At 36.7% G+C, this 9,601-nt stretch overlaps 3 protein-coding genes across 4 annotated transcripts; 2 read left to right on the forward strand and 1 right to left on the reverse strand.

The window, feature by feature from the left end:
* The first annotated feature begins 201 nt into the window (after positions 1-201).
* Positions 202-2,179, forward strand: LOC145734383 (UPAR/Ly6 domain-containing protein crok-like). Its single transcript, XM_081987668.1, has 3 exons — positions 202-528; positions 797-1,060; positions 1,114-2,179. Exons 1-3 carry the CDS (start codon positions 462-464, stop codon positions 1,332-1,334), a joined length of 552 nt encoding a protein of 183 aa, XP_081843794.1. The 5' UTR covers positions 202-461; the 3' UTR covers positions 1,335-2,179.
* eIF6 (eukaryotic translation initiation factor 6) lies at positions 2,171-3,537 on the reverse strand. Of its 2 annotated transcripts, XM_081987667.1 has the most exons (6): positions 3,346-3,537; positions 3,030-3,291; positions 2,805-2,981; positions 2,570-2,751; positions 2,482-2,512; positions 2,171-2,420 (listed from the first exon to the last, which is right to left on the reverse strand). In XM_081987667.1, exons 1-5 carry the CDS (start codon positions 3,450-3,452, stop codon positions 2,503-2,505), a joined length of 738 nt encoding a protein of 245 aa, XP_081843793.1. In that variant the 5' UTR covers positions 3,453-3,537; the 3' UTR covers positions 2,171-2,420; positions 2,482-2,502. The 2 variants fall into 2 exon arrangements, with proteins under 2 accessions (XP_081843793.1, XP_081843792.1); XM_081987666.1 differs by lacking the exon at positions 2,171-2,420 and having other exon boundaries at positions 2,441-2,512.
* Positions 3,538-3,702: 165 nt separating this feature from the next.
* Positions 3,703-8,847, forward strand: GlnRS (Glutaminyl-tRNA synthetase). The gene is made up of 12 exons (XM_081987665.1): positions 3,703-3,937; positions 4,008-4,536; positions 5,032-5,177; positions 5,228-5,414; positions 5,469-5,656; positions 5,707-5,930; positions 5,987-6,126; positions 7,777-7,948; positions 8,000-8,162; positions 8,211-8,434; positions 8,486-8,675; positions 8,732-8,847. Exons 1-12 carry the CDS (start codon positions 3,818-3,820, stop codon positions 8,777-8,779), a joined length of 2,331 nt encoding a protein of 776 aa, XP_081843791.1. The 5' UTR covers positions 3,703-3,817; the 3' UTR covers positions 8,780-8,847.
* Positions 8,848-9,601: the final 754 nt, after the last annotated feature.

Here is a 9,601-nt window from a genome sequence, read left to right on the forward strand (position 1 = left end):
GAAACCCCTCAAAAGCATCCTCGAAGTTCTTCTATCCGTTTCGTGCCCTTCTTACCGTTGCACCGTCAATCGATCCTTTCGATGACGTCATATAGCTGAGTGACGTCACTAGGACTTTCCTGGGTCACCGAGTTCCACCAGGGTTAAACTCACCCCTTAGCTGTACGTGTTTTTGTACAATTAACAATGAGACTTTACTAGACATTGATCCAATCTTAATTAAGTTAATCACGTACAGCTAATATCATTATTTGGTACTGAACCATAACGAATGGTGCGTTAATGTTAATTGGATTGTCGGAGATAACAACCGCGCTCCCAGTACAATTTGTACATTATACCGGGTTTCTGGCGCTAAAGTCTGCATTTCCAGTTGAAGCGGAAGTCCTTGGCTGAAGGGTTTAATTTCTTGGTAAAGTGGTTATTTTAATTCCGTTCTTTTAACCCCAATGATTTGAAAAATGTGCCACAAAAAAGATACTTTTCTGGTGACCCTATTGGCTGTTTTTACAATTTTTTCGTTAGGATGTAAGTATGAGTTTTATTATAGTACAGATTGCTTTACAAGGAAAGTTGCATAATATAAGTGGTGTAGTATAATTGGAAAATTTCTGTGGGGTGGCAGAGAGTATACAATAATATAGTTATGTAACCGGGGAGGGAAATTGATTTTTGTATGGGTTCAGGTATGTAATATCCTATATTGTAGGCTCTGTCAGTAAAAATTTCACCAATAACTATATAAAACATGTGAAAGTTCAAGGTCGAGTAAAAACCCCTTTAAATACGATTTTAGGTCGGGCTCAAGAAGGAAATCCTAACATTGAGAAAGATCCAAGCGTTATTTACGTTTCTAACACCTACTGGAAAGATCAACCATCCTTGCAATGTTACGAGTGCAATTCGGAGTACGACCCTAGCTGCGGCGACCCATTTAACAATTACTCCATAGGGGTGGTTAATTGTTCCGTTAAGAAAGTGCCAGAACACTTGGTGCGTCAGGACACCCATCCTGGTGAAACGATTAGACCGACAGTGTGCCGGAAAATTGTACAGAAAAGTCGGTAGTTGGGTTTGACACAAAAAACACGTTTAGTAATAAGGTAATTTCAGTCGATATTGGCAAAGGAACTACGAAAAGAGTAATTCGAGAATGCGGCTATATTCAAGACCAACTAGATGACAAAAGGTGCCTCAGACGTACTGGTACTATGGGTACTGAAACTCACTACTGTGCGTGCACCACGTCTTTTTGCAATGATAGTACTTCAGTCCGTCCGCTAGGTATTTGTATGGTTTTTGCTTTAGTTGCAATCAGTAGTATGCTGTTGTAATTTTGATGCCTTTTAAGGGTTTATTAAGGGAGTTTAGAACCGTTTTAGGCTCTTTTGTGGGGTTCTGCCTTATTCACATCCCTTGTGGTTAATGTTTTGTATTTATTAATTTTCCAGATCAGCTTAATACTTTGAATTGTATTACACTGAGACACTTCCGTCCTCTAATAAAATTTGAAACATTTCTATAATCAAATAGGCCAAACACAATCAAAAATTACGCCAACCAGTTCATCATTACTATTAAAATAATTATAAATTTAAAACGTTATCTCTGTGACAATTTATTGATGATCTGACCTCTTTTTAGTACACAAATGCGTTTCATTTCACATCAAGGATCGTTTACAGGCCTAAAATGACGAATTCTGTTTTGTTTTCGATATATTTTGGGGCGAGCCTAAAGGCTTGGCCGGAAGTTAGGCAACGGAGCCCTCGAATCATTACCTTAATGCTATAATTTAACAAAGTAAAGCTTGACAAGTGCCTGCGATAGTGCAAAACGGTTATTTGCCACTATTTTAATAATCTCTAGACGTTAAATCCTCGTTGTTAATGTTACAGCTTCTCAGTCTCTAAAGGTTACGTGTTTATGATTGGTTTTTCTTGACCAATCACAAACAATGCTGCGATTTGAACCTACCTAATAATAGTCTTGCATTTGATAGTACCTCCACTATTTTAAAGTTAACTATTTCCTGTAGTATGTAATAGATAGCAATAAATTTCTAATCTATAGGGTGATACTAAAACACGCGTTTTACTTAATTAAATAGAATAAGTAATAAACCATAAGATAGTATGAATAACATATCTTATTGTGAATAGACATAAGACTTGTTACAGATTGATGTATTTTTTGCTCCTACATCCTCAAAATTGTATTGTAACAATGTTAAATTGTACAAAACCCTTACGCAACTCATTCATGATAGCAACTTAATTAAAAATAAAATCACTGCCCTATTTGTTAAATGCTATTTAAGTAAAATTGTCTTATTTACTTGAAATCCTATTAACATAAAGTGGTATTTGTCACTGTTTGTAATAAATGCTGTTTTAGTCATAAATTGTCATTATCAGTTTCTAGGATAAAAATAAATTAATTATCAGAATACTTTTATTTAACAAAATTGGTGTGACTTACAATTACAGTTCCTTGAAGTTTTTAAGACATCCTGCAATAAAAATTAATAAGTTTTCTTATCTTTTGTGGTTGCATAAGTAACACTCACCCTTCAATCAGTGTTGCCCTCATTTCTTGAGTGATTTTACTAGGTTCAGCCTCATTCAATCTGAAAACAGACTCCACCACAGCCAGTTCAGTTGCTGTGGTGTCCATTCCTGTGAAAGCACACCAATCATTCACCACTATACCTCCTCCTAGCACTGAACTGCCACAATTTACTGTCCCAGCCTAGAAACAATGTTTTTTTTTACCTAGTTTCAGGCTAAATACCAGTAACTTACAACAAGAGGAACTTGAAGCAGTGATGAAAGCTCCTCCTGATCCACTATACTGGTGTTGGGATGCACCAAAGCTCCTCTGTTGTTCAAAACACAGTAAGACCCAACTAAAACATTACCAGCTATGGTCTGTCTGAATACTTCTACTCCTAATGTGTCAGCAATTATTTCTTCTGTCTCCTATTAACTCTCAATTAACCAAGAATACTTAAACACACAGTAACATACCCTATCTAAATCTGGATGGACCAAAGCTACATAGTCATTGCAAGCCACCACATTTCCTAAAGCAGACAATCTCTCTTCAACCCTTTGAACCTTAACTGAATCGGGTAGGGCATTTCTAAGGTGCTGCAACTCTTGATCATAGGTGGAATTTGGTACTAAGAGTCCATTTTTATTTCCTACACACATTCGTCCGATAATTCTGCAACCAGCTAGTGAGGCATGTACTACCGGAATTGTGTCTGCCAATTCTGACTCGAATGTGCTGTAAAACAGTTTAAAAAATTGTTAAACCACACTTGCACAATGTTAACAGTACCTGTAAAATATTTCGGAACCGCCTATACTGGCCAGGCAGTACGCATTGGTGAGTTTGGCGAAAACGCCAATTTCATTTTTGCTCTCGAAATGTGTTCGAACTGCCATAATTAACTATTTTAGTAAAGTTAACACAATTTTTGAATTCACCTAGAATTTGTACTCCACAACACGTTTATAACCTAAAATACAAATTGTCAATTGAGTTGAGCGCAGAAGTAGCGTCATCTATATGTCAACCAAGATATTTCTCTCTCTCTTTCTCTCTGTTGTACTTGTCAAAAAAACAAAGATGGGTATACATTGGTGTTAAAATGTTTATTAAAATTGCACAATTTGACAACAGTGTAATTACGTTTCGTTTGGGGGGTTTACTTTGATTGAGGTTATGTTTTTTTCAGCCAGCTGGAAATCCAGAAGACTTCATAAAAAGTGTTAAAAGCCGGTGAGTTAATTGTTTAGAGGCGCGTATTATGGCTGGAGAAGAGGAAACCCTGTTGGCCCTTCAAACACTTGGTTTAAGTGAACAGAAGGCTAAAGAAACCGTCAAGAATGCAGCAGTCACTAAGGTTTTGCTTAACATCTTGAACCAAGTATGCAATATTTTTTTTATAAAAAAGTAATGGTTAAAATTTAATTTATTGTTAAATAATTGTTGTTTAGGTTCGAGGTGTGGTCTTAACAGACGGCATAGGAACGTTACTCTACCACTTGGGAACCAAAATTAAACCACAAATAACCCATCACCTACCTATTCTAGTTAAATACATTGTGTCAAAGAAATTGGACAACACTTTAAGAGTTGACAAAGCTATAGAGTACGCCCTGTCTCATATCAATAACATTGACACCAATGAACTGGAAAAATACTGTGGTGTTGGAGTGGTGGTCACTCCGGAACAAATTGAAAAGTGTGTGGAGAAGCACATTAAAACTGTAAAAGCAGAACTAGTGGAAAAACGGTACAGATATAATGCTGGTCCAGTGATGCAAAAAGTTAGGGAGGAATTACTGTGGGCTGATGGGAAAGCTGTGAAAAATGAGATTGATCTGCAGATATTTGATATTTTGGGGCCCAAGACTGAAGCTGATTTGGCGCCAGTAGCAAAAAGTGATAAAAAGGCTGCAAAACCCATTAAAAGTGAAAAACCCAAAGTTGATAAAAGTAAGACAACAGAAGAACCTAAAGCAGGTAAGACTGTTTAATTTTCAAAGTTATTGTGTTGTGTTGATTGTGAAAAATGTCAAATTTTGCTAATTTGGTTTGTTTTAAGGCATTGAAAGTAGTTAAACTTTAAAACACCAATGTCTGTAGAAGGCTCTGGCATTTTTTATAAGGTTCCTAGTAGCATTTAGAGGTCTATGGAGCTTTCAAAATGTCCTAGAGGCCTCTGGCAAATTAAGATAATTCTAAGATAGTTTAAAAGACTTGTAGAGGCCTCTTGCACTGTCAAGAAGGTTTTTAGTAGCATTTAGAGGTCTATGGAACTTTCAAAATGGTCTAGAGGCCTCTGGCAATTTAAAATAGTTATGGGAAGGTTTAAAACACTTGTAAAGGGCTTTGGCACTTTCTAGAAGGTTCTTAGCAGCAGGAACTTTAAAAATTATATTATAGGCCTCTGGCACTTTCAATATGGCCCTAAGGGATGGTGAAGAGATGTTTCTAGAATTTTTTTGTTGTTTCCAGACTCAAATCAGGGTTTAACTATACTGGATGTAATGAAAAAAATCAATTTTCACGCCCCAGGGGAAAATTTTAAAACTGACGGTTACGTCGTAACAGAAAACACTGAACGACTGTTAAAAGAACATTTAAAACAAACTGGTGGAAAGGTAAATCTGCAAATGTTCAATGTAATTGAGTCTAAAAGCTGGTATTAAAGGTACGGACTAGGTTTCCGCCTGAACCTAATGGAATTCTTCACATTGGCCACGCGAAAGCTATTAACATTAATTTTGGGTACGCGCAAGCCCATGACGGCGTTTGTTTTTTACGGTACGACGATACCAACCCGGAAAAGGAGGAAGAAAAGTTTTTTACGGGTATCCATGATATTGTGGAGTGGTTAGGTAAGTTTCCTCCACATAAAGTTGCGGGTTAAATTAGTTTCATACTTGCTCCAGGTTATAAGCCGTATAAAGTAACTCACTCCTCTGATTACTTTGATCAGCTCTACGAGTGGGCTTTAAAGTTGATTAAAAAAGGGTTGGCTTATGTCTGTCATCAAACAGCTGAAGAAATGAAAGGGTTCAACCCTCAACCGTCACCTTGGAGGGACCGCCCTGTGGAGGAAAGCTTGCAGTTGTTTCAGGTACTTTACTCACTTCTAGAAGAGATTTGTACTGAGATTTCTCCGAGTAGGACATGAAAAATGGTAAAATTGATGAAGGTGCCGCCACCCTAAGAATGAAAATTACTCTAGAAGAAGGTAAATTGGACCCAGTGGCTTATCGCGTACGTTTTACACCACATCACCGCACTGGTGATAAATGGTGCATTTACCCTACCTACGACTACACCCATTGTTTGTGTGACAGCATTGAAAACATCACCCACTCTCTATGCACTAAAGAATTCCAGTCTAGGTCATTTTTCTAGTTGATTGGCTAATAAAAATCACGTTTTAAGCTTGATTTTTCAGGAGATCTAGCTACTATTGGCTTTGTAACGCTTTGGACATTTACTGTCCAGTTCAATGGGAGTATGGTAGGCTGAATGTCAATTACACGGTGGTGTCAAAGAGAAAAATTGCCAAACTCATTACAGAGGGCGTTGTTAAGGGTATGTTTACCAAGGGGTAAACCGCTGGGGCATTACGGTGTACAAACTGTAGGAATTAGTTGGCAATTGGCAGCATTACTAAGAATTCTGAATTAGTAGGCATTTACGGGGCATTAAACTATTGTTTTGAAAAGTATTAATAGAATCGTCTACCATTCAAATTTAAACGTAAATAAAATACAAATTTTTAGTAATTTCAATGAAATCCGTTGGAAAACAACGAAAAATTCTGAATTTTGTAATTTGTAACCAATTAACTTTTATACCTCAATAGAAAGCTTATTTCATTGGCTATCCATTGATGTATACAACTCTACTAAAAATGGTGCAAATGATTGAATTATTCAAGAGTGAATAAAGGGGTGCACCAAAAAATGAGATGAAAAAATTTGACGCCCTCTAGCGGCCAAACCGTCCAACCTATTAATCTAGAATCGGATATTTTTAGAAAGCTTATTTCATTGGCTATCCATTAACATATAAAACTCTACTAAAAATGGTGTAAATACAGGAGTTATTGGAGATTGAACAGAAGGATGCAAAAAATTAGTCAACTTTGACGAGTTAAGGGCTAATTTGACCTTGAAAAATTAGAAAATCAGGGTTACGTGCCCTACTATGTCTACTACGATGTAACGCTTAGAAATTTCGTGAAAAACTGTTTTTGAAAATGACAATTTTCGTAAGGGTCAAATTTGCCTGAAACACGGCCACTATCCTAACGGGTTTTGTGTTATGTTGGCCACTTAGTGCAAGCGAAAATCGACCTTAATGATTTTATTTCTACAGTAGTTTTGCTGTAGCTTTAGATTTGACAATCATTGTGCTAGGTTTGTGTCAAATAACAGGGCCATATGTGCCCGATTTAAAAAAAAGAATGCTAACAGTCAAGGAAAATATGTTGTCAACTTTGGAGCTCTCTGGTGGCCATATTGTTGGAAAGCCTTTGACATTGGCTATCCATTGACAAATAAAAGTTTGCAAATAAAGGAGTTGTTTGACAATACAGGCAGTTTTGACAGCTTTAACCTTCAGTAACTCGGTTATTTTGACAGTTATCGGGGGGTTCAATGTATCGATTTGAAGAATAATTTTTTTAAATTAGTGTTCTAATACCAACTTACCTTAATTTTGAACCGAGAATCAGACGAAGTTATAAGAATAAGAAGTGTTTTATTTGAAAACTAAAGCTAGATATTTTGTCCATTTTTTGACCACTCTGTATGATATATTTTGACGTTTTTCTGCACCCATTCTTAGAACCAACCTTGTTTTACCTGGAAAAACAAAAAAAATAATAAATGTTTTCTGATACGTGTAAATTAAAATTTGTTTTGGGGACTGAAAATATCAAGTTTCACATAAAATGGTAAATATCTCGGAAACAAATACAGAATATGTCTAGAATTTGACTTAGAATCCCAAAAATGCAAAAATATACAGGGTGTCCCAATTAAAATAAGCAGCAGTCGTTATCTACTTTGGGTGAAATTGTTTTATGCAAATTTCCTAGTTTTTTCTTTTTTTAATATAAAAGTTTTTTTTAGACTCTAGAAAATTATATTGTTAGGAATTACTGTATAAAATTTTACTCAGTGGTTTACCTCTCAGTTTGGTAAATCACAAATACATTGGGGGGTTGTATAATAGATTGGGATGATCCGAGGTTGTTTACTTTGACCGCATTAAGGAGACGTGGGTATCCGCCTGAGGCGATAAACAATTTTTGCGCCCAATTAGGTGTTACTGGAGCTCAAAGTACCGTAGATCCGTCCATGTTGGAGGCGTTTGTTAGGGATTATTTGAATAACACTGCTCCTAGGTGAGTTCTGTTATTTTAACTGGATGGGTGGCAATAGTAAAATATTTGCAGGCATATGGTGGTATTAGAACCGTTAAAAATCACAATAGAAAACTTTCCCCATAAAGAGGCTGTGCAGATATCAGTGCCGGATTTCCCAAACAAACCTGACTCGACCACACACTCGGTAGCGTTCGACAGGGTGATTTACATTGAAAAAACTGATTTCATGGAGGTATTTTGACGTGTTCAATTATCGCAGTGAACTATAGAGTCCTTTTAGGTTGGTGATAAAGGTTACAGGCGTTTAACCAAATCGCAGCCAGTCGGTTTACGTCACGCAGGTTACGTGTTGGACGTGATTGACGTGAAAAAATCCCCTAGCGGTGACATTGCGGAAGTTGTATGTAAATGTACTGAAGCGGAAAAAGCCCCCTCTAAGCCTAAGGCTTTCATTCATTGGGTGTCAAACCCCGTAACTGTTGATGTACGTCTCTACTCGGCTTTGTAAGTTAACTCTTTTAGTTCTGGTAAGTTGTACGGCACCGTGAGCTTCAGGTTTAAGCACAAGAACCCTGAAGATACAAACGAGGTTCCTAATGGATTTTTGTCGGACTGCAATCCGGATTCTTTGAAGGTTTTGAAGAGTTACGCGGATAAGTCATTGTCGAGCGCAAGGATTCTGGATCGGTTCCAGTTCGAGCGCATGGGATTCTTCTCTATCGATCCGGATTCTACCAATAAAAAGGCGAGTTGTAATTCTATAGTTAAAACCAACTAAGTTGGCTATTTTCTTATTTACAGATTGTGGTTAATCGGACTGTTGGTCTTAAAGAAGACACTGGAAAATAGTTGTACATTGTGTGTTTTTTGGTTTTCGAATAGAGTACGGATTAAAAAGCACTAAAGTCGTGAAAAAAGCGCTTAATTATTTTCCTCAAAAAAGCACAAAACCTTTCAGATGCATTTTTTACTTTTTTTGAGTTCAAGTTGTAGAAATTTTTTGAAGCTTTCAAACTGCTTTAGAAGCATACTACAAGATTTTAGACTGTTTTGAAAACTTTTAGTTTTTTTTAACTACTTGAGGAGCATTTGGACAGTTCAAAGAGCATATTGAAGCTTCTGGAATGCTTTAGAGGCATTCAGAAACTCTTAGACGGTTCTAGAATTTTTTGAAAGCTTCTAGACTGTTTTAAAAGACTTCCTTAGAAGCATTTTGGAGTTTCTGTAGTGTACTGAAATCTTTTTGAACTACTTTAGGAGCATTGAAGGTTCTGGACAGCTTTTAAACTGCTCTAGAAGCATAAGTAATTATAAGCAAGCAATTTTTTGAGAGCTTCTGGACTAGTTGAAAATTATTTGGAAGCCTGAGTGTTCTAAAAGCTTTTGGAAGACTTGTTTTCGACTGCTTGAGAAGCATTTTGGAGTTTCTGTAGTGTTTTAAAACCTTTTTAGACTACTTTAGGAACATTTGGAAGGTGTTTGAACAATTTAAAGAGCCTTGAAGGTTCTGGACTGATTTTAAGGCATTTGAAGCTTTGTAGACGGTTCTAGAAACTGCTTTATAAGTCTACGGAGGCTTTTAAGATTGTAACGCCTTTTTCTTACCACCAAATACCTTCTAGTCGGTCAAGTTTGTCTCGGGCGCTATTGGGTTTTAAAGTGACAGTAGGA

This window comes from Ips typographus, linkage group LG10, assembly GCF_016097725.1.
Source record: "Ips typographus isolate SLU linkage group LG10, UJ_Ityp_2.0, whole genome shotgun sequence".
Classification (NCBI taxonomy): domain Eukaryota; kingdom Metazoa; phylum Arthropoda; class Insecta; order Coleoptera; family Curculionidae; genus Ips; species Ips typographus.

Bases quoted from the DNA above. Each gene is read 5' to 3' on its own strand.
- LOC145734383 (XM_081987668.1), top strand. From the start codon at position 462: ATGTGCCACAAAAAAGATACTTTTCTGGTGACCCTATTGGCTGTTTTT. The intron at 529-796 runs GTAAGTATGAGT...ATACGATTTTAG, and splicing joins TACAATTTTTTCGTTAGGAT to GTCGGGCTCAAGAAGGAAAT. The intron at 1,061-1,113 runs GTCGGTAGTTGG...AGGTAATTTCAG, and splicing joins CCGGAAAATTGTACAGAAAA to TCGATATTGGCAAAGGAACT.
- GlnRS (XM_081987665.1), top strand. From the start codon at position 3,818: ATGGCTGGAGAAGAGGAAACCCTGTTGGCCCTTCAAACACTTGGTTTA. The intron at 3,938-4,007 runs GTATGCAATATT...ATTGTTGTTTAG, and splicing joins TGCTTAACATCTTGAACCAA to GTTCGAGGTGTGGTCTTAAC. The intron at 5,178-5,227 runs GTAAATCTGCAA...CTGGTATTAAAG, and splicing joins TAAAACAAACTGGTGGAAAG to GTACGGACTAGGTTTCCGCC.
- eIF6 (XM_081987667.1), bottom strand. From the start codon at position 3,452: ATGGCAGTTCGAACACATTTCGAGAGCAAAAATGAAATTGGCGTTTTC. The intron at 2,982-3,029 runs GTATGTTACTGT...GAGAGTTAATAG, and splicing joins TCCATCCAGATTTAGATAGG to GAGACAGAAGAAATAATTGC. The intron at 2,752-2,804 runs GTAAGTTACTGG...CATTGTTTCTAG, and splicing joins TGCTTCAAGTTCCTCTTGTT to GCTGGGACAGTAAATTGTGG.